Here is a 23,550-nt window from a genome sequence, read left to right on the forward strand (position 1 = left end):
CAGGAGAATCGTTTGAACCCGGGAGTTGGATGTTGCAGTGAGCCGAGATCGCGCCACTGCAACTCCAGCCTGGGAGACAGAGCGAGACTCTGTCATTAACCAATAAATAAACATAATTAAAATCAAGCAACAGGAGTTGACAAAATGAAAAACCACGGGGACCTCTCAACTGCCTTTTCTCCCTTAAGCACCCTTCATTACTACCCCTGCGCCATCAACTCCTCTTCCGGTCCCTCCTCTAGGGCCCGCCCACCCCTTCCGGTTCCGCCCCGCGCCAGCCTTCGTCCCGACCAGGGCCTGCCCGCCTCTTCCAATCCCTCCTCCGACGGCCTGCCCATTGCTTCCGGTCCCTAGCTGAGGCCCCGCCCTTTCAGTTGTGCCTCCTCCCGCCATTCCCATTGGCGGAAAATCCCAGACGCTCCTCAAATTAGAGAGGGACAGGTCGGGGGCTGTGGCTCACGCCGGTAATCCCAACATTTTGGGAGGCCGAGGCGGGCGGATCACGAAGTCAAGAGATGGAGACCATCCTGGCCAATATGGTGAAACCCCGCCTCTACTAAAAATACAAAAATTAGCTGGGCGTGGTGGCGTGCGCCTCTAGTCCCGGCTACTCGGGAGGCCGAGGCAGGAGAATCGCTTGAACCTGGGAGGCGGAGGTTGCAGTGAGCCGAGATCGCGCCACTGCACCCCAGCCTGGCGACAGAGCGAGACTCCGTCTCAAAAAAAAAATTCGAGAGGGATGGTGTTCCACCTGCCTGTCCCCGGAAGTGACGTTAATGTCCGCCTCCCTGAGGAAGTGACGACAGGAGTGCCCTTGACAGGCAGGGAGGGCTAAGCTGTGCATCCCTCCGCTCGCGTTGCAGGGAGGTAGGAGCCCAGTGGGGCTGGCTGGAGGTGGTGTCGTGACTGAGGCATGCCGCGAGCGCGTTCCTTCGCAGGCTGGCGGCCGGGCGGGCGGGGGGGACCTAGCTCGCCGGAGAGCCGGGGTCCCTGGTGGCGTCCGATTTTTCCCAGTTCCCTCCATTCATGTCCCTTCTTTATTAGTTCCCTCCAGTACATGTCTCTTCGTTTTTGGTTCCTACCATACTCTTAGTTCCTCCAATTGTTGCGTTTCATCTTTTCAGACGACCCTGGGTTCCAGTGTTGGCTGTCATTTAATAGTGGGGTTACTTTGGGCATGTCACTTAACTTACTTGAGCCTGGGATGCCTTTCCTTACTTGCAATGTGGGCAGTACAATAGCAACTTCCTCAAAGTTGCTGTAGGAAGATCAAGAATATATGTAAGGTACTTGGTCCTTACATAAATTATTAAATGTTGGTTTCTCCCTCCCGTTCTTCTGTTATAATCTAAATCCCGATTTCTTTTTGGTTGTGAAGCCAGTTTTCCTGTCCCGGTTTGCCTAGCTATTCCTTTCCTTTGTTTCTCAGCTTCCTCACTTCTACGCTACAAATCTTAAATATTATTTCCTTGCATTTTGCTTCCCACTCTGCCTCTTTTTGAGCCCCGACTAATCCCCAAATCTCTTTATTTTTCTAGTGTGTCAGCTTCCTTTTGTGTGCCCCAGTTCTTCTGCCTCTTCTCTCACAGATGGCTCAGCGACTTCTCCTAAGGAGGTTCCTGGCCTCCGTCATCTCCAGGAAGCCTTCTCAGGGTCGGTGGCCACACCTTACTTCCAGAGCCCTGCAGACCCCACAATACAATCCTGGTGGCCTGACTGTAACACTCAACCCAGCCCGGACAATATACACCACCAGGATCTCCTTGACAACCTTTAATATCCAGGATGGACCTGACTTTCAAGACCGAGTGGTCAACAGTGAGACGCCAGTGGTTGTGGATTTCCACGCACAGTGAGTATTGGGGGTCCACAGAAGACTAGGGTCCTACTTGTTCAAGTATTTGTTGAATATCTGCTATGTCCCAGGACCATGTTCTATGCTGCTCATATGTAGACTCAATATACAGACTGGTAAGGCCTAGTCCCTGCCCTCAAGGGGAGTACAGTCTAGTAGAAGACAGATGAGTGAACAGTCTGCGAAGCTGACTGCAGTTAGTGCTGGGAAACACATGTTCTGTTTCTTAATGTCCAGAAAGCTCAGCGTCATCTTCAACATGGACCAGAGTTGGAAAAATATGACTGTCACCTTGCTTTTGGTGTATATCAGTTCTGGGCCCTGCAGATAAGTTTATTTTAACACCTTGCCGTGAAAACTGCAAGAAGGGCTGGCAAAAAGTTATCTGTGTCGGCTGGGCACGGTGGCTCACACCTGTAGTCCCAGCACTTTAGGAGGCCAAGGCAGGCAGATCACCTGAGGTCAGGAGTTTGAGACCAGCCTGGCCAACATGGTGAAACCCCATCTCTACTAAAAGTACAAAATTAGCTAGGTGGTGCACACCTGTAATCCCACCTACTCAGGAGGCTGAGGCAGGAAAATCACTTGAACCTAGGAGGCGGAGGTTGCAGTGAGCCAAGATCATGCCATTGCACTCCAGCCTGGGCAAAAAGAGCGAAACTCTATCTCAAAAAAAAAAAAAAGTCAGTGTCATTACCATGGTGTCCAAGCATACAGGGCATAGGAAGGAGTGTCCTTTCAGTTCCGTCTTGAGTTTGCTTTAGAGATATTTAAGTCCCTCTGGCCTTCTGATTTTTAGCCTGGCCTTTTTTGTTTCTAGACCTTTGGGGCCTGGCTAGACACCTAGCTACACAAAAGCTGGACAAAGCCCTCTGAATGAGGCATCCTGGGAGAAACCAGTGTAGCAGAAGTTAAAAATTCAGGGGCCTTCAGGTCGGGCACAGTGGCTCACACCTGTAATCCCAGCACTTTCAGGGGCCGAGGCGGGTGGATTACCTGAAGTCAGGAGTTTGAGACCTGCCTGGCCAACATGGTGAAACCCCCGTCTCTACTAAAAATACAAAAATTAGGTGGGCCTGGTGGCGGCCACCTGTAATCCCAGCTACCCAAGAGGCTGTGGCAGGAGAATCACTTGAACCTGGGAGGTGGAGGTTGCAGTAAGCCAAGATCGTGCCACACTCCAGCCTGCGTGACAGAGGGAAACTCCATCTCAAAAAAAAAAAAAGAAAGAAAAAGAAATTGAAGGGCCTTCTGGTCAGGTCTCTGACAGATTGTTCTGCCATCTTTCCAGTTGTTTCTCTGACTTACCCTGTGGCCTTGGGTAGGCCACTTGATATCTTTGTGCTCCCTTCTTCACTTGTAATAGGAGATAAGGTCTTGCACACTGGGTTTTTAGGCGTTATGAGTTGTTTTTGTCTTTCTTCTTTTAGAGACAAGGTCTCACTCTGTCACACAGGCTAGAATGTAGCGTGCAGTGGTGTGATCATGACTCACTGCAGTCTCTACCTCCTGATCTCAAGCAATCCTCCCACCTTGGCCTCCCAAAGTGCTGGGATTACAGGCGTGAACCACTGCACCAGGCCTGAGGGGTTTTTTTCTTTTTTTTTTTGTTTTTGAGACGGAGTCTCGTTCTGTCACCCAGCCTGGACTGCAGTGGCTTGATCAGCTCACTGCAACCTCCGCCTCCCAAGTTAAGACGATTCTCCTGCCTCAGCCTCCCAAGTAATTGGGACTGCTGGTGCCTGCCACCACACCCAGAAAATTTTTTTGTATTTTTGGTAGAGACGGGGTTTCGTCATATTGGCCAGGGGTCTCTTGAACTCTGACTGCAGATGACCCCCACCCCCCACCACCTCGACCTCCCAAAGTGCTGGGATTGCAGATGTGAGCCATTACTCCCGGCCTATTTTCAGCATTTAAAACCCTCAGGCCTGACCAGGCGCGGTGGCTCAAGCCTGTAATCCCAGCACTTTGGGAGGCCAAGATAGGCGGATCACGAGGTCAGGAGATCGAGACCATCCTGGCTAACACGGTGAAACCTCGTCTCTACTAAAAAATACAAAAAAACTAGCCAGGCGTGGTGGCGGGGGCCTGTAGTCCCAGCTACTTGGGAGGCTGAGGCAGGAGAATGGCGTAAACCCGGGAGGTGGAGCTTGCAGTGAGCCGAGATCCGGCCACTGCACTCCAGCCTGGGCGACAGAGCGAGACTCCATCTCAAAAATAGATAAGTAAGTGCTGAGAATAAAATAGGAGTTGTCAGCCAGGGGTTTGTGAAAGGTGGAACTGTTTTGGCCTGCTGGTGTAGTGAGCATTCCAGAGAGGGCTTCCGAAATGCACGATAAATGGGGTAGTGCCTCATTTTGTTTGGTAAGGAAGTGGGGTGTGAGTTGTTCATTCTTTGCCAGGCACTGTCCTTGGTGCCACATACATAGAGATGACAGCACCGGGCCTGTCCTAGATGAGCTTCCCCAGCGAGAGGGGAAACTGTGATCAGGGCAGTGATAGTGGTCAACTCAGGGGCTGTGGGATCACAGAGTAGCCTATGGGTGAAAGAAAACACTTTCTTTTTTTTTTTTTTTTTTGATTTGAGATAGAGTTTCGCTCTTTTTGCCCAGGCTGGAGTGCAATGGCGCGATCTCGGCTCACCGCAACCTCCGCCTCCCGGGTTCAAGCGATTCTCCTGCCTCAGCCTCCCGAGTAGCTAGGATTACAGGCACGTGCCACTACCCCGGCTAATTTTGTATTTTTAGTAGATACGGGGTTTCTCCCATGTTGGTCGGCTGGGTCTTGAACTCCTGGATCTCAGGGTGATCCACCTGCCTCGGCCTCCCAAAGTGCTGGGATTACAAGTAATGAGCCACCGCTACCGCAAGAAAACACTTTCTTTTTTTTGAGACAGAGTCTCTGTCGACCAGGCTGAGTTCAGTGGCACGACCAGCTCACTTCAACCTCCGCCTCCTAGGTTCAAGGCTGCATTCTCCCTGGGCCTCAGCCTCCTCTAGTAGCTGGGATTACAGGTGCCACTCACCACTCCTGACTAATTTTTGTATTTTTAGTGGAGACAAGGTTTTACCATGTTATTGGCCAGGCTGGTCTCGAACTCCTGACCTGAGGTGATCCGCCTGCCTCGGCCTCCCAAAGTGCTGGAATTATAAGCGTGGGACACCGCACCCGGCCAAAGAAAACACTTTCAACACAGCTTTGGGTTATGAACGATCCTGGCTGTGCTTCTCTAATCTTGCACAGGTTTCTTAACTCGTATGGGCTTCAGTTTCTTTGGAAGATGCGTTCTTTTTGCAGAGTTGAGGGATGTGTTTGGTAAGAGCAGAAAAAATGCTTGTCCGGGGACTGACGCATTGTAGACACTCCTGGCCATTGGTTCCCCTCCTTTTAGTTCTGAGTCCACATGGTGTTTGAAATAACCCCGCAGCTTCCAACACATGCTTACCCACATTGCCTTAGTTGATCTCTCCTAATGGCTTTGAGAGCCATAATCTCTCTTTTTCAGATGAAGAAACTAGGACCCCAGAATAATCGGCTGGTTGGTGAGGAGCCTCTGTTTGAACCTTTTAATTTCCAATCCCATATTCTTTTATATGACAGTATATTTATCTGAAATATACTGAAATAAGTCACTTTTATTCTGAGAGTCTTCTGATGAGGCCTGTGTTTTAGAAGTCTGGGATCTGTGAAATTTACCCATGTGCAGAATCTCCTGGCGTTACCATTTGGTGTGTTAATTTTTATTGTTTTTTATTTTTGTTTATTTTTTATTTATTTATTTATTTTTGAGACGGAGTCTTACTCTGTTGCCCAGGCTGGAGTGCGGTGGCACAATCTCGGCTCACTGCAAGCTCCACCTCCCGGGTTCACGCCATTTTCCTGCCTCAGCCTCCCGAGTAGCTGGGACTACAGGTGCCTGCCACCATGCCCAGCTGATTTTTTGTATTTTTATAGTATTTTGTATTTTTAGTAGAGATGGGGTTTCACCATGTTAGCCAGGATGGTCTCCATCTCCTGACCTGTGATCCGCCCGCCTGGACCTCCCAAAGTGCTGGGATTACAGGTGTGAGCCACCGTGTCCAGCCTGTGTTAATTTTTAAACATGGTAGACAGAGATAATAAGGCTAAAATATTCCTTGGAAAGATGCAGGTCTGGGAAGCCAGTAGGGGATGCTGAGCGGTCTTTTGACTGACTGGACGCTTCCTTTCTCGCCTTTTGAGGTGGTGTGGGCCCTGCAAGATCCTGGGGCCGAGGTTAGAGAAGATGGTGGCCAAGCAGCACGGGAAGGTGGTGATGGCCAAGGTGGATATTGATGACCACACAGACCTCGCCATTGAGTATGAGGTATGCATTGCCAGGGGTTTGCCACAGGGCAGCCAGTGTAGGGGTGTCGGGCCCAGGGGTAGCTGGTGTAGGAGATATCTTGGGGAGTACCAGGTAGCCAGTAAGCAAGGTGTCTTGGTTTTTCCAGAGGTTTTTTTTTTTGAGATGGTGTCTCACTGTCACCCGGGCTAGAACGCAATGGTGTGATCTTGGCTCATTGCAGCCTCTTCCTCCCAGGTTCACGTGATTCTCTTGCCACAGCCTCCCGAGTAGCAGGGACTACAAGCGCACACCACCACACCCGGCTAATTTTTTGTATTTGTAGTAGAGACAGGGTATCACCATGTTGGCCAGACTGGTCTCGAACTCCTGACCTCATGATTCACCCACCTCGGCCTCCCAAAGTGCTGGGATTATAGGCATAAGCCACCGTGCCTGGCCTGTTTTTCCAGAGCTTTTAGGAGCTCAGAGCACTTTGCAGAGGTGGCTGTTGAGCCTCTGAGCCACCTGTCTCTCTCCGCCACCTTTAGGAAGTAGATAGTATGACCCGAAAACACCAGGTCATTCTCTTAGTCTCGGACATTGGTACATTCCTTTATTCATCTACCCACATGTTCAATGAGCAGTCATTTGGGAGCTCGATGTGCAAGCATTTGTGATTCTGACACAAATAAGATGAGGTCTTGTCTCCAGGCAACTCCTAGAGAACAGCAGGTAGAAAGATCATCTCCGTATAGGGTGAGGAGTGCTAAAAGAAGAGACGCATAAAGGAAGAAGGGACTGTTGGCTTGTGGGGGAGCTGGAGGGGACAGGAACGCTTCACGTTAGAGAGAACCTCTGAGTCGAGCCATGAAGGATGTCAGAGAAGGAGGAAGGGCTGAGGAAACAGCGTGCACAAAGGCATGGAGTCGCCTCACTTGGTTGGTTGGTTGGTTTGTCCATTTATTCAGCAGATATTTGAGAGTCCCTCGAGTGCCAGGTACTGTTATTTGGTGTTGAGGATAAGGCAGTGAACAAAACTGACAAAAAGTCTCTGCCTTCATGGAGTCTACATTCTAGTATTTTAAATCAAGGGTCGGCAAACTTTATCTCTAAAGGACCAGTTGGTATTTGAGGCCTTGCAGGGCAGTGGTCTCTGCTACAACCATTCAGCCGTACTCATAGCCGAAAGCAGCCATAGACACTACACAAACAAATGGGCGTGCCTGTGTTCCAATAAAACTTTATTTACAAAAGCAAGCAGTAGGCTGTATTGGGCCTGTAAACTATAGTTTGCTGACCCCTGTTTTAGATAATAAGTTCAATGGAGAAAAATACATCAGGAAAAGGGGACGGGAGTACTGAGTATGGGGCAGGGTTTCTTTTTTTTGAGGTAGAGTCTTGCTCTGTTGCCCAGGCTGGAGTGCAGTGGTGCGATCTTGGCTCACTGCAAGCTCCACCTCCCGGGTTCACGCCATTCTCCTGCCTCAGCCTCCTGAGTAGCTGGGACTACAGGCGCCAGCCACCTCACCTGGCTAGTTTTTTGTATTTTTTAGTAGAGATGGGGTTTCACCATGTTAGCCAGGATGGCCTCGATCTCCTGACCTGGTGATCCGCCCGCCTCAGCCTCCCAAAGCGCTGGGATTACAGGCTTGAACCACCATGCCCGGCCAGGGTTTCTTTTTTTGAGACAGAGTTTTGCTCTTGTCGCCCAGGCTGGAGTGCAATAGAGCAATCTCAGCTCACTGCAACTTCTGCCTCCCGGGTTTAAGCAATTCTCCTGCCCCAGCCTCCCGAGTAGCTGGGATTACAGGCACATGCCACCACGCCCAGCTAATTTTCTGTATTTTTAGTAGAAACGAGGTTTCACCATGTTAGCCAGGCTGGTCTCAATCTCCTGACTTCAGGTTATCCGCCTGCTTTGGCCTCCCAAAGTGCTGGGATTACAGGCGTGAGCCACCACGCCCGGCGGGTTTCTTTTTTAAAGGGTGTGGTAGGGTAGACCTCCCTGAGAAGGTGACCTTTGAGCAAAAACAGGAAGCATGTGGGTCTTTGGAAGAACTATTGAGGCAAAGCAAAAGCCCTGAGGTCTGATGAGCCTGGGTTGCTTACAGGCCAGCAGGGGCCAGGTGCCTGGAGGTGTCTGGGGTGGGGGCATCCTCTGGGGCTTGGAGACCACTGCCTGGAGAAAGGGGAAAGGCCCACTTTGTCTGGGTGGCCAGAGTGAAGGGCCAAGCATGGAGCTGGGGAAAGCAGACTGCAGCCAGATTGGGCGGGTCTCTGGATCGCCGTGCTGAAGGTAGCGCTGTTGCAGAGCCAAGGGCGCCCCTGGCAGCCTCTGGGCCCAATCTGGCTCACAGACACTTTTAGTCTGGCACTCAAAGTATTTTAAAGTAATAGGAACCAGATGCTGATATTTGAAACTCCGATGTCATGTGAAAATCTGGATTTCTGATTTTCTTGAAATACCTTAACCTGGCCAGAGTGAGCCTTCACCCCTCCCTCCTTCCTCCTCCATGTAACAAGTGAATGAAAGAGGCCTCTGTCTTCCTCAGAGTGTACAAGTCCAGGTTTCATTCTCACTAGACCAGCTCAAATAGAGGCACCCATCCCGGAACCAGTGCTCTGTGGCAGGAAATGGGTGGTGGGGGGCGGGGTGAGAACAGACTGGCCACCCCTTGAGATAGGCAGGGAGTGGGGAGTGACTACCCAAAGGAATATCAGTCTGCGATGAGCAGAAGCAGGGGAGATGGAGACCAGGCAGACAAACGCGATGGCCATTGCAGGTGGCCGCTGGAGCAGGCCGGCCTTGGGAATTAGTAACTGAGGGCTGCTTACAGGGGCTGCGGGAGGAGTGAGTCACTTTTTCAGAAAGTTTGGCCACTGACTGCTCAGTGAGGGAGGCATCTGTCTGCCCATTTGGACGCTCCTCGCTTTCCCCTGCCTGGCTATGCCTTGGGTGAGAGCCCGGACTGGGGCTCCTAGGGCCTCCCACAGGTCACACGTGGGCTTCAGATGTCTCAAGCCTCCTGGCTCTGCCAGACACCACATCATAACTATTCAGCAGACACCACCTGAGGGTCAGCCATGTGCAGGGATTATGGTAACTACTGCAGATGCTAAGAAGCCCGTAGACCCTGCCCCAGTGTCTTGTGGGGTGGCAAGAAGGCTGAGGACCGTCCCCAGGAGGCAGTTGTGGGAGTGGGCACTGAAGGCCTGTGGTAGAGCCTCGGAAGTGAGAGGGAGATGCCTCTTGTGGAATCCTCTCAATCTCTCCCCGCCGCTCCCACCCCTCCACTGCCTGGGGACTGTACTGTCACACAGAAAGTCTTCAAGGCTGCTGGGCCCACATCGCTCGGTCTCAGCCATGCTGTTTTACCAAACCCTGGTCTGACATCATTGCAGGGTTTAGGAAGCTCCAGCCAGGGTTCTTCCTGACCCCTCCCCTCCCTCCCTCCTTCCCTCCCTCCCTCCCTCCCTCCCTTCCTTTCTTCCTTCCTTCCTTCCTCTTTTCTTTCTGAAGAGAGCCTGAGGAACAAGTTTCCCCTGAGAGAACTACAGTGCCCCCCATGACGGCCTTCTTTAAGGCCTAAAGTCCTTTTTCTTTTTTGAGATGGAGTCTCACTCTGTTGCCCAGACTGGAGTACAGTGGCATGATCCCGGTTCACTGCAACCTCCGCTTCTCGGTTCAAGCGATTCTCCTATCTCAGCCTCCCAAGTAGCTGGGATTACAGGCCCCCGCCACCACGCCCAGCTATTTTTTGTAGTTTTAATAGAGAGAGGGTTTCACCATGTTGGTCAGGCTTGTCTCGAACTCTTGACATCAGGTGATCAGCCCACCTCGGCGTCCCGAAATGCTAGGATTACGGGCGTGCGCCACGACACCTGGCCTAATTTTTGTATTTTTAGTAGAGATGGGGTTTCACTATGTTGACTAGGCTGATTTCAAACTCCTGACCTCAAGTGATTCACCCACCTCAGCCTCCCAGAGTGCTGGGATTACCAGCATGAGCCACCACTCCCGACCTTCAAGTCCTTTTTCAAATGTTGGTTGACCTTGTTGGAAACGGCTTTAGGCCAGGTGCAGTGGCTCACACCTGTAATCCCAGCACTTTAGGAGACCAAGGTGGATGGATCACCTGAGGTCAGGAGTTCAAGACTAGCCTGGCCAACATAGTGAAACCCTCTCTCTATTAAAAATACAAAAATTAGTGCTGTGTGGTGGTGGGCGCCTGTAGTCCCAGCTACTCCAGAGGCTGAGGCAGGAGAATCACTTAAACCCAGCAGGTGGAGGTGGCGGTGAGCTGAGATCACGCCACTGCACTCCATCCTGGGTGACAGAGTGAGACTCCTCAAAAAAAAAAAGAAAAACTGCTTTAAATAAATTATATTCAGGGAATTATGCGCTTCTCCCCGAGCTCTCATGACACCCTCCCCGCCCCCCGCACACACCCTCAGGTAAGTCTCCTTCCTCACACAAATTTCTCCCCTTGAACCACTTTATGCTCTAACTGCCCACCCTAGGACTTCACTGTCTGCCAAGGGAGAGCGAAGGGAAAGTCCCTCAGGGCCTTGGTGTTCAATGCTCCAGCCCCTCTTCCTCACACTCGGCACTGCCCTGGCTTAGCAGGATGCAAAAGTCTCCACTCTTTTACCTCTACCTGCCTCTCTCCTGACCATCCCAACCTTGCCAGCTCGTGGGGAAGGCAGGGAGAGAATGGGCCAGGAGTGGACCCTCGGCCTTTGTGCTTTCCTCTTGGGCTTCTGCTTCTCACCTCACACTTAGAGGTGTTATCCTTTTATTTTCTCATCTTCTAGATGTGAGTGCCTTTTTTTTTTTTTTTTTGAGATGGAGTTTTGCTTTTGTTGCCCAGGCTGGAGTGCAATGGCACAATCTAAGCTCACCGCAACCTCCGCCTCCCGGGTTCAAGCGATTCTCCTGCCTCAGCCTCCCGAGTAGCTGGGATTACAGGCGCCCACCACCATGCCTGGCTAATTTTGTATTTTTCGGTAGAGATGGGGTTTCTCCATGTTGGTCAGGCTGGTCTTGAACTCCTGACCTCAGTTGATCTACCCACCTCTGCCTTTCAAAGTCCTGGGATTATAGGCATGTGAGCTACCGCGCCCAGCCCTGCATTTCTTTTTTGTTTGTTTCATTTAAAAAAAAAAAAATTTAGAAAAGATGGGGGTCTCCCTATGTTGTCGAGTCTGGTCTTGAACTCCTGGGCTCAAGCAATTTTCCCACCTCAGCCTCCCAAAGTGCTGGTATTACACATGTGAGCCACTGTGCCGGCCACCAAGGCTGCATTTGTGTGTGTGTGTGTGTGTTTTTGAGATGAAGCCTTGCTCTGTTGCCCAGACTGGAGTGCAGTGACACAGTCTCGGCTCACTGCAACCTCTGCCTTCCGGGTTCAAGCTCTTCTCTTGCCTCAGCCTCCCAAGTAGCTGGGACTATAGGTACCCACCACCATGCCCAGCTAATTTTTTTATTTTAGTAGAGACGGGGTTTCCCCATGTTGGCCAGGCTGGTCTCAAATCCCTGACCTCGTGATCCGCCCGCCTCAGCCTCCCAAAGTGCTGGGATTACAGGCGTGAGCCACCGCGCCCAGCCACCGAGACTGCAGTTCTAACAAGCTCCCAGGTGATGCCAAGGCTGGGCGTCCTGAGCCAACATGGAGAGAAGCCAGTGTTCTGAAGGCCCCAGACTGACTTTCTGCTTCTGAAGGCCCCGGACTGACTCTGTGGGGAGGAACTGCTCTTTGAAAGCCTGTGTCTCAGCTGCCGCTCTCGGCACAGACTGCTTGCCAAAAGGAAAGTTCGTGGACAAATGTATAATGGCCTGTGTCCACCATTCCAGCGCCATACAGAACCGTTCCACCGCCCTCGGTTCCCCTGTTTTCCAGCAGTTCACCTCTCCTTCCCGCCCCTCCCCACCTTAACCCCCCGGCAGTCACTGATCTCGTTTTTTGTCGTTGTTCTTTCTGAAGATTTTATGTTTTTAGGGCAGTTTTAGGTTCATAGCAAAATGGAGAGGAAGGGGAAGGTACAGAGACTTCCCAGAAGCCCCCTGTTCTCCCGCGTGCCCAGCCTCACCACTACCAACAGCCCGTACCAGGGTGATCCATTTGTCACAACTGATGAACCTACACGGACATCGTTACCCCCCAAAGCCAAAAGTTTACATCGGGGATCACTCTTGGTGTGCCTTCTGTGGGTTTGGACAAATGTGTCATAGCCGGTGTTCACCATTCTAGCATCATCCAGAGTCATTTCACTGCCTCTGTGTCCTCTGCTCTGCCTGTTCATCTCTCCTTCCTCCTCCCTCCAGCCCTGGCAACCCTTGATCTTTTCACTGTCTCCCTAATTTCGCCAGAATGTCATGTAGTTAGATTTGAATTTTTCAATAATTGTTTTTCCAAGAACCCTCTCACATCTAAAAGCTTTTACAAAACACTTGGTGTTTTGCATTTGAAGCATGAAATCCTTTAATGCGTCCCCACATGTTCTTCCCCGTGCTGGGACTCAGTAGATGTCTGTCTCTTTGCTGCTGGGCAGAAGCACAACGGAGTTTGATGCCCTGGACTGCAAAGTCAAACAGATCTTGTTTCAGATCCCAGCTTTTTTTTTTTTTTTTTAGTAGAAGGAGTCTTGCTCTTTCACCCAGGCTGGAGTGAAGTGGCGCAATCTCGGCTCACTGCGACCTCTGCCTCCCGTGTTCAAGCAATTCTCCTGCCTCAGCCTCCCAAAGTGCTAGGATTACAGGCATGTGGCACCACGTCCGGCTAATTTTTGTATTTTTAGTAGAAACGGGCTTTCACCATGTTGGCCAGGCTGGTCCCAGACTCCTAACCTCAGGTGATCCACCCGCCTCGTCCTTCCAAAGTGCTAGGATTACAGGCATGAGCCATCACGCCCGGCCTTGTTTGTTTTGAGACAGAGTCTCACTGCAATGAGTGCAATGGCGTGATCTCAGCTCACTGCAGCCTCCGCCTCCTGGGTTCAAGCCATTCTCCTGCCTCAGCCTCCTGAATAGCTGGGACAACAGGTGCCTGTCACCACGCCCCACTAATTTTTGTGTTTTGGGTAGAGATGGGGTTTCACCATGTTGGCCAGGCTTGTCTCGAACTCCTGACCTCAGATAATCCGCCTTCCTTGGCCTCCCAAAGTGCTGGGATTACAGGCAGGAGCCGCCGCGCCCAGCCTACACCGCGTCATTTTGGAACAGTTGCTCACCCTTTGAGCCTCAGTATTCTCATCATTAAAATGACCCTACCCACAGCCAGGAGAGTGTGAGATAGTGTATACAGGTGTTTATATCATTCCTGACACGAAAAAGCACCCAGCATGTGACAGTGATCTTTTCCTTTTAACTCTGCAATGAGCCGAGGAGGAGGTTGCAGCGTTCCGCAGCACCTAGCACTGTGCCTTTCCCTTGGTAGGCCCTTAGCTGAGTTAACAGATGGATGCCATCGGGGTGAGACAGGAGAAGACATGCCAGGACATGGAGCTCGGTGGTGGTGCAGGCGGGCTGAGGGTTAGCAGAAAGAGACTGCACACGTACACACTCCCCAACTCCTGCCCTGAGTTCAGAGGGTCTTCATCCAAGGATAGGAGGTTCCAAATGGCTTCATGGAACAGGACAGGCAGCACATCTTAGCGTATCTTTTCCTCAGCCCCTCAGTTGGCTCAGTCACTGCCTTTTTCACACTCAGAACATTCCAGAAGAATGTGCCAAGGCCCTGTGCCCTTCCACGGAAGGCAGTGTTTACAGGCACTGGCCCCTCCTGATGTGTGAGCCAAACACAGGAGCAGCAGAGCCTCAGCCGCCTCCTTGGGGTCGAGGGAAGTCCCATTCCAGCTCAGGTTTCCTGTGAGCCCTAGTGGGGGGTTTGTGTGTGTGCGTTTCAGCTCAACTTCAAAAAAATCCCCTTGATCAGTAATGACCAGACCTCCATTCACAGCACATCTGCTGTCTACCTGACACCAGCAGGGTCTGTGCGTGTTGAAGCATGTGTGGAGGTTTACATGAGTGAGATCATTATGGCCTTCATCTGGAGTTCCTTTTTTTTTTTTTTTTTTTAAATTTTTTTATGGAGATGAGGTCTTGCCATGAATTCCTGACCTCAAGCTGCCCTCCTGCCTTGGCCTCCCAAAGTGTTTGGGATTACAGGTGTGAGCCAGTGTGCTTGTCCCTATCTGGAGTTCTTAAGGAACGTTAAGTCCACTCTCTGAGCCTCTTCAGTGAACTTAGAGTCCTGCCATGAAAAAGGTTAGGCCATTTCTTATACAGTGGCATAAAGCGTTTATTTTAATTAAAGGAATAGGACCGTGTGCAGGTGGGAGCCGGCCGCTGAGCTCTGTACTTCTGCCAAGAGGCTCCGGCTTTGAGGCGCTCCAGCTGCCTCTGCAGACCACTAGAGGGCACCGAAGAATGCCTGGGAAGGCCCTAGTGGCTTCAGGCGCTCCCTGGAGCCTCCTGGAGGAAACTTTTTCGGGCCCTGCTCTGCCTGGAGACAGGGTTTGCCACCCACATCAGCCTAGGGACAGATTTGAAGGGGCCTGAGGCACTAAGAAGGACAAGGACTGTGTCCTCTGACCTGCTGTGTTTGTCCCCAAAGTGCCCATGAGGAGTGGGGTGCGGGGCCTGCCACATAAAGTTAGTGGGTGAGGGTGGGATGGTCTGGCCTGCATGCCTTTCCTGACTATCATGTGCACGGTTTTTGAACATTCTAAATCTTACTGACTTCCAAGATGGTCTGCGGCAGGGCAGCACTGGGATATGTGAAGACCTGGCACGTTTGTGTGAATCTCTGCTCTTACTTTGTAGTGAACTTGTGTGTAAGAAAAGTCTGTGTTTATCTTGTTCTGTTTATTTTTATTTATTTATTTTGTTTTGGGGGCAGGGACAGAGTCTTGCTCTGTCGCCCAGGCTGGAGTGCAATGGCACAATCTCAGCTCAGTGCAACCTCCGCCTCCCGGGTTCAAGCGATTCTCCTGCCTCAGCCTCCCGAGTAGCTGGGACTATAGGCATGCGCCACCAGGCCTGGCTAATTTTTGTATTTTTAGTAGAGATGGAGTTTCACCATGTTGGTCAGGCTGGTCTCGAACTCCTGACCTCAAGTGATCTGCCCGCTTCGGCTTCCCAAAGTACTAGGATTACAGGTGTGAGCCACAGCGCCCGGCCTATCTTGTTCTGTTTAAATGGTTTTCTCAAATGCCAACTAATGCCAGGCAGGGATCCCAGGCAGCAGAGACCTCACGATGCCAGTCTGGTGGGCCACAGTCTCATCCGCATTCCACGTAACCTATGCAGGTCCCTGAGGGAACTGAGTAAATGCTTCACAGACCAAGAATGTTGCCGTTGCCATCTGCCTGCAACCCGCCAATAAGCATGAGGTCGTGTATGGCCAAGCCTCTCCTCCCACGCTGTCCAGTAGAAGTCCCTGAGTCTCTGGACCCTGTCACTCATCACGGCAGCAAGCTAACATGCTCTCGTGGGGCCTGTGTTGGACTTTTCCTTGTGCCCTCTGCAGCCACTGTTTTTTGAATGCCCACTGTATGCCAGGCACAATGCCAGGTTCCTACGCTTATTTGCCGGGTGCTGTGCTGAGCCTTTACTCGCATTATTTCATTCAGCTTTCATGCCCTCTAATGGAAGTGCCGTTAGTATCTCCATCTTGCATCTGAGAACACCGAAGCTTGGGTCAGCCAGAACCTGAGCTCTGCTTTATTTATTTATTTATTTATTTATTTATTTATTTATTTATGAGACGGAGTCTCACTCTGTCACCCAGGCTGGAGTGCAGTGGTGCAATCTCCACTGACTCCAGCCTCCACCCCCCAGGTTTAAGCGATTCACTTCAGCCTCCCAAGTAGGTGGGATTACAGGCGCCCGCCACCACGCCCAACTAATTTGTGTATTTTTAGTAGATATGGGATTTCACCGTGTTGGCCAGGCTGGTCTCGAACTCCTGACCTCAAATGATCTTCCCGCCTCAGCCTCCCAAAATGCTGGGATTATAGGTGTGAGGCACGGCGCCCACCCTGAGCTCTGCTTTATGCTCAGATCTTTCTTCTTTTTTTTTTTTTTTTTTTTTTGAGGCAGGGTCTCACTCTGTCACCCAGGCTGGAGTGCAGTGGCAGCATCACAGTTCACTGCAGCCTCAGTCTCCCAGGCTCAAGCGATCCTCCTGCCTCAGCCTCCCAAGTACAGGAGGACAGGCATACACCACCATGCCTGGCTAATTTTTGGGGGGGAGTTTAATAAACACAAGGTCTCACTATATTGCCCAAGCTAGTCTGGAACTGTTGAACTCAAGCAATCCTCCAGCCTCAGTCTCCCAGAGGGCTGGGATTATAGATGTAAGCCACTGTGCCCAGCCTATACTTGTTGAATCTTTAATGTTCATCCCAAACCCTAAAGGTAGACATTACCCCCATTTTATGGAAAAGGACACTGAGGCTCAGAAAGGTGCTGTGACCTGGCCAAGGCCCCCTTGCTAGTGAGTGCAAAGCCAGGACTCGAACTGTCCCCCAGCTTCTGTCTCCCCCCGGGCCAGGCTTCCCCCGAGCTCCTCCCCACCCCCAGCCCTGGCCTGCAGCTGCATGGGCTATTTTCATCTCTCCTGTCATTCCAGCAAAACCACTGGGCCAGTGAGTCAGTCTTGTGGTTAAGGGAGGAAGGGTACTGCTGGGAGCCCGCAATGGAAGAAGTTTCTTCAACGGGTGGCCACCGGGCCCTGCAGTACCCCTGCACTAAGGGAAGAGCCACGCCACGTTCCTCTAGGCCTGCCCATGGCTTTGGGAAATCAGTGCCCTGGATAAGCCACCAGCCTTCCCCACAAAGGCTTGGGAGTGGCAGTTGAGAAGCGTTCACTCCCAATTCACTTGGACCCCCTTGTCCTCCCCACCCAGGTGTCGGCGGTGCCCACTGTACTGGCCATGAAGAATGGGGACGTGGTGGACAAGTTTGTAGGCATCAAGGATGAGGATCAGTTGGAGGCCTTCCTGAAGAAGCTGATTGGCTGACAAGCAGGGGCGAGTCCTGGTTCCCTTGCCCGCGTGGGACCCCAGTAGAACTCAGCCCTTCCACGCCAGCCCTTCCTGCTGCCTCCCTCCTGTCTGGCCTCTGGGGCCTGTGCTTAGAGCCCGGGCTCCAGCCCTGAGTGCTTCTGAGCTGGTGGACTGCCCAGGGGCCATCAGAGGATGGTGCTGCTGCTGATCCGGGGACCGCCGTCTTCCCTCCCACACGCATTTCATCCCTCCCTCTAGGGCCTGTGGCAGTTCTCCCAGGATGCGTGGAGAGAGCCCGGGCCAGCCCACAGCGTTCCTGGTCAGGCAGCCACACCTTGGTCCTCATCTCTGGTCCCTTCCGATCTGAAGCCTCGTGCCTGGCTCATCTCCACCTGCATTTCTCTTTCCTGCTGCTGTTTTGGAAAAAGAAAAAGAAAAAAGAAGCCCAAATTAGTGAGAATAATATCTAATTCTCTCATTTTTTGCAGGTCTGTGATAAAGAACTTAGTCATCCCTTCCACCTCCTACTGTGAAGAGCAACCCTGGGTCCCACACTGAAATCCCCTCTAGTCACCCATCCTCACCCCCCAGGGAGCCCCCTCCCACCTCACCTCCCAGGCAGTGGGGCAGAAAATGATTAATGGGCTGGGGAGCCCTGGAGAACCTTGACTCTGGAAGTCTCGAGGCACCTCCTTCGCTCCTTAGCTGGCCCGTTGGTTTTCTGAGCCGGGGGCTGAACTGTGAACAAGTCAGACCAATAAAGCAAGGGTCTGCACCGTCTGCAATGTTGCATCTGTGTGGGCTCAGAGCACCTGTGACCCTTTCCCAGGGGGCTTGTCCACTGTCCCTGCATCCTCCCCTAACTCCACAGCACTCTCTCCAACCAGCCCCTCCTATTCACTATCATGCTTGTCAGCTGTGGCTGCTATTCTGAGGATGCCACGTGCCAGTCCTCGTGCCCTTCTAAGGCAAGAGGCTGTTGTCCCCATTTCCCTGATGAAGACACTGAGGCTCATGGGATGCAGAACTGGGGTTTCTATCCAGACGTGGTTGCCTCTGAAACCTGGGCTCCCATAGCTGATCCCTTTGACCCTTCTGAGGCCACCCCCGTCTGATGGGCTCCTGGCTGCCCCAGCAGGTGCCTGGCCCTGTGGGGATCAGGCTATCCTTCCCATGGGTGCCTGCAGGAACTTCTGGGCCTTGGGACCAGACACCCTCTTTTGGCCCCCAGCTCCCCTTGGCTATAGAGGAGTGTGCCAAGGGAGCCAGGCTTGCCAGTCAAGAAAGCCTTCCGTCTGCCTCACTCCTAGGGCCAAGCTGTCATTAGGGCTCGGTTGCCCGGATGAGGCCCCAGCTTCCTGTGAGTCAGGTACTTGGCGGCAGGGGGGTCTGACAGCCTACCCCATGGCCCCAGGGATGCCATGGGGCTCGTATTGCTTGCTCTCAGAGGCTCACCCTGTTCCTGTTAGAACTGCCTGTGTGGCCGGGCACGGTGGCTCAAGCCTGTAATCCTAGCACTTTGGGAGGCCGAGATGGGCGGACCACGAGGTCAGGAGATCGAGACCATCCTGGCTAACACGATGAAAGCCCATCTCTACTAAAAAATACAAAAAACTAGCCAGGCGAGGTGGCGGGCGCCTGTAGTCCTAGCTACTCGGGAGGCTGAGGCAGGAGAATGGCGTAAACCTGGGAGGCGGAGCTTGCAGTGAGCTGAGATCCGGCCACTGCACTCCAGCCTGGGCGACAGAGCCAGACTCCGTCTCCAAAAAAAAAAAGAACTGCCTGTGTTCTCTAGGGGCCCAGCCAAGGACTGCCTTGGGAACGCTGCCGAGACTGAGGGAGGAGAGAGGCCCGTGGCCTCTGAAGGACCCCAGGCACCAGGGACTGTCACAGTCACATGGAGGCAACAAAACCAGCAACTGGTGTCAGAGGAGACAAGTTCGTGGAGTGAACATCCTCCAAAGGCCAAAAGCCCTGGATAAGATGAGCAGGACCTGTCCAGGCTCAGGAGGTACCTCTCAGGCACCTGGCACTGTTCTGAGGGTTTCAGCTTACCACAGCCCTGCAAGGAGGCGTCCCCCTTCATGTTCCACCTGAGACCTGCCCCAAGAGGTTGAGGAGCCTTCCCCAGTTCACAAAGCCCCTGAGAAGCTGAACTGGGATTCAAGGCCAGGCAGCCTTCCACACCCACCCCCAGGCACCAACCTCGCTACCTCCCTTCATCTGATAGAAGGTGGCGTGTGTGTGATCTTCATCTCAACAGGCAACAAGGCAGGTGGTGTTGGCTCATTTGACACAGTGGGAGCGGAGCAAATCAGAGGTTGAGTAACTCTTTCAATGACACCCAGTGAGCCCAGGGTGGGGCCAGAGCACAATGCTGGGGCGCCTTGACTCCTGAGTCTGGGCCCTTTCCACCGGACCCCACTGCCACTCCTTAAAAGGCACCATTTGCCACGCACCTTCTACACACATTACCTCATCGAATTCCACTCTTGTGAGGCAAGTATTATTTCCATATCATAAGTGAAAAAACCAGTTCAGAGAAATTGACTTGCCCAAGGTCATGTCTGAAAAGTGATGATGCCAAATTTGAACCCAGTGGGGGTCTGGCCTCTCTGCCCGGGTGGGCGTGGAGAACTGTGGCAGAGGCCTTGGCCAGTGGCAGGACCCGGGCGCTGCTCCAGCTCCCTCTCCTTAAAAGGTGTGTTGCCCTGCAAGGTGAGCCGGTGGCTGTGGCCATCCCAGGTTGGCAGCCTGTGCCCATGAAGCTGATCATGGCCATGAGTCACGCTGGCTGTGCTCACAGAATCCTCTGGGTGATCCTGTTTGACCAATTCCAGGACACTGACCTCACCGGGGATGCCGCTGGCTCTGGGCTGTCAGCCCACGGTCATCCTCTGGGTGCCACGTTGGGCCCCAGGACTGTGGACAGGGTTGGCAGACACCTGCTGAAAGGCTTTAGCCACCAGGTTGGGAAGCCGGGGAAAGGGGACAAAGTCGCAGGCTTGCCGAGCCTAAAGACAACCCAGGATACGGCCCCTGTATATTTATTCTTGACACCAAGTGCTTGTGGTTGCCTGCAGAGAGGCGGCAGGGATGGAAGCTCGAGTTTGCTGGGCTGGCTGCTTGAATTCTGCGCTCCCTTGTGCCCTGCAGCTCCACCCTACCAGGGAGCAGGTGCCAGCCCACAGAGGAGATGGAGCGCCAGGGTGGGCATTGAGACGACTGAGACACCACTCCGGGCAGGCACACTCACCTGCAGGCAGCACCAGCATGGCTCAGAGTGAACGTTTGGTGGCCACAAACACAGGTTCCTTTTAAATACAGAACACGGAGCCTGGCACGGTGGCTCACGCCTGTAATCCCAGCACTTTGGGAGGCCAAAGCGGGTGGACCACCTGAGGTCAGGAGTTCGAGGCCAGCCTGGCCAACATGGCGAAACCCTATTTCTACTAAAAATACAAAAATAGCTGGGTGTGGCAGTGCACACCTGTAATCGCAGCTACTCGGGCGGCCGAGGCAGGAGAATGGCTTGAACCCAGGAGGCAGAGGCTGCAGTGAGCCGAGATCACACTACTGCACTCCAGGCAACAGAGCGAGACTCCATCTCAAAAGAATAATAATAATAAAACATAAAAATAAATAAACCTCCCGAACATGGGAGGGAAACTGACCCTGTCCTTGAAGAACTTATGCCCAGAGACCTCAAAGCAGGGGGCTGCGGTCATCCCTGAGCCGATGTCAGGGCAGCGTAAGGGACCTCCGGCTACCCAGCATCCCTTGTGAGGCAGAGGGAAGGGGAAGCTTGCCCCGGTGGCAGCGTCTTTGTAGCAGGGCAAGGATTTTAACCATGCCCTGACTCCAGCCTGCCCTAAAGTGGAAATGAGGCGGAGCCTTTTCTACCCTGGCCTCAGGAGAGGGGCATGAGGAGGGCAGCTGTGTCTCTGAGGAGGGAGGACTCAGGTAAGGACCTATCAGGTCAAGAGGATGTTGATGGCGCTGCTGCCACTGCCTTCCCAGCAGGGCCTGCCCCTGCCAGGGGCCAGGGCCAGCTCAGCCCCCACCCCGGCTGCCTGGGGAAAGCTGTTACAGGAAGTGAAGGTAGTTCTGGCCAGGCTGTGGAAATCCCAAATGTGTGGGCTCTGGGCAGGGAAGGGCCCAGAGAACAATGTTGGGGCCGTATCCATGGAGGGCAGGATGCTGGCGACAGTAAGGCTGCCAGGCCCTCAGCCGCAGTTCCTCTGCGCTGCCTGGAACACCAGCTGGAGGCGTGACCCTTATCCCGGCCAGGGCTGGGGTCCCTGGCTCTGCAGGAAACCTGGGCCACTGGTTGTTCCAAGGAACCTCCCTTTCCAGCCACCTCCTGGCAGCAGGGCCCCTCTAGCCCTTCCACGGTGATGGAAGTAGGGCGGGAAGAATCTGATCTGGATTCAGATCCTGCCTGTGCCACCTGCAAGTTGTGTGACCTTGGGCAGGCTGCTTCTCCATTCTGAGGCTCTGTTCACGATGGTGAAATAGGCTGGCAGTGACGGCTGGCACTTACTGAGTGCATGCTACATGAATCCTCTCACTGAGTCTCCACCGCAACCCCAAAGGCAGGGACCGTTGTTACCACCATTTTACAGATGAGGAAACTGAGGCTTGGAGGGCTTAAGTAACTTGGCATGAATGGAGTTCAGAGCTCAGATTTGAACTCGGACGTGGCCAGACACGATGGCTCATGCCTGTAATACCAGCACTTTGGGAGGCCAAGGCAGGAGGATCACTTGAGCCTAGGAGTTCAGGATCAACCTGGGCAACATAGTAAGACCCTGTCTTTACAAAAAATTAAAAAAAAAAAAATTAGCCTGGCATGGTGATGTGCACCTGTAGTCCCAGCTACTTGGGAGGGTAAGGTGGGAGGATTGCTTGAGCCCAGGAGTTTGAGGCTATAGTGAGCTGTGATCTCATCACTGCACTCCAGTGTGGGTGACAGAGTGAGATCTTGTTCTAAAATATAAAAAATAAAAATTATTTATTTTATTGTTTTTGAGATGGAATCTCGCTTTGTTGCCCAGGCTGGAGTGGAATGGCATAATCTCTGCTCACTGCAACCTCCTTTGCCTCCTGAGTTCAAGCAACTCTCCTGCCTCAGCCTCCCGAGTAGCTGGGATTACAGGCATTTGCCACCACACCTGGCTCATTTTTGTATTTTTAGTAGAAATGGGGTTTTACCATGTTGGCCAGGCTGGTCTCAAACTCCCGCCCTCAAATGATCCACCTGCCTCGGCATCCCAAAGCGCTGGGATTACAGGCGTGAGCCACCGTGCCCAGCTCCAAAATAAATTTTTAAAAGGGGGAAAAGAATGAACCCCAATGTCTTTACTTTCTAATTCTCTTTGTTCTTGCTCATTATACTGCTGTCCTTTTGGGACAAGGTTTTTCGCCATTTTGAGCCCCCGTTGCAGCATCTCCAAGCTGGGGCTCATGACAGTCTCTGCAAATGAGGTCACGGCTCAGCAGGTGGAAGCGCGCTGGCACCCACTGGAAGCTCCAGAAGTGTTGAGCTGCGTGGCTTTCTCCTTCCCCCTACCCCCAGTCACATCTTAAACAGGAAACACCAGGCTTCCCAAGATAAGGACCCCAGCACCATGGGAGGGGCCCGTCGCTGTACCAGCCTTACATTCAGCCCTGTGCCCTGGCCCTGGTCCCTGCCACCACCTCCTCCTGCTCTGGAGCTGGCTTGGTGGTGCCTGTGTCTCAGACAGCCCTAGGGAGTTGGAGGCAGTGACCTCACCCTTGGAGAATGCCTGCTGGAATTCACCCTGAACCTGCTCCTCCGTTCTCCATGCCTCCCAGCCACTTCTGAGCGCACTCTCATGCATACCTCTGTGGCGGCCAGTGGAGCATCTCCTGGGAACAAGAACACCCCTGCTACACAGAGCTGTTAATTACCAACTGGGGGACAAGCCAGTTTCCCCACCTTCAGCCAGCTTGCTGGGCAAGCTTAGGCAAGTAGCTCTCTGTCTCTGGTCTGCCCTCTAGCTCAGCGTCCCAGCAAGGAAGCCATCCAGTGTCCAGCCTTTGCACCCACACCACCAGAAGCTCCTTCCATGCCTTGTTCGACCTAACACCGCGGAAGGAGGGACTAATTCCATTTCATACATGTGGATACCAGAGGCCCAGAGAGGTGGTGACAGTGCCTAAGGCCACACCCTGTGAAATGGACTGAGGGTGGCCTGACCCCATGCCCTGCTCCTCCCCCTCTGCCACACTGCTGCCCCAGGAGGGTCAAAGGATCCCTCCTCTCATGCCCAGAGTAGGGACTTTGAGCCTTTTTTAAAAATTATTTATTTATTTATTTATTTGAGATGGAATTTTGCTGTTTTCCCCCAGG

At 52.8% G+C, this 23,550-nt stretch overlaps 1 protein-coding gene across 5 annotated transcripts; it reads left to right on the forward strand.

Moving 5' to 3' along the window:
- Window positions 1-411: 411 nt before the first annotated feature.
- TXN2 (thioredoxin 2) lies at window positions 412-17,954 on the forward strand. 5 transcript variants are annotated; one of them, XM_009217229.2, is made up of 5 exons: window positions 412-867; window positions 1,590-1,852; window positions 6,080-6,203; window positions 17,076-17,198; window positions 17,663-17,954. In XM_009217229.2, the coding sequence occupies exons 2-4, from the start codon at window positions 1,590-1,592 to the stop codon at window positions 17,187-17,189; spliced, it is 501 nt and encodes a 166-aa protein (XP_009215493.1). In that variant the 5' UTR covers window positions 412-867; the 3' UTR covers window positions 17,190-17,198; window positions 17,663-17,954. The 5 variants fall into 5 exon arrangements, with proteins under 5 accessions (XP_009215493.1, XP_009215490.1, XP_009215491.1 ...); XM_009217226.2 differs by having other exon boundaries at window positions 17,076-17,954; XM_009217227.3 differs by having other exon boundaries at window positions 700-867; window positions 1,539-1,852; window positions 17,076-17,954.
- Window positions 17,955-23,550: the final 5,596 nt, after the last annotated feature.

The sequence above is a fragment of the Papio anubis genome, chromosome 16, assembly GCF_008728515.1.
Source record: "Papio anubis isolate 15944 chromosome 16, Panubis1.0, whole genome shotgun sequence".
Taxonomy (NCBI): Eukaryota; Metazoa; Chordata; class Mammalia; order Primates; family Cercopithecidae; genus Papio; species Papio anubis.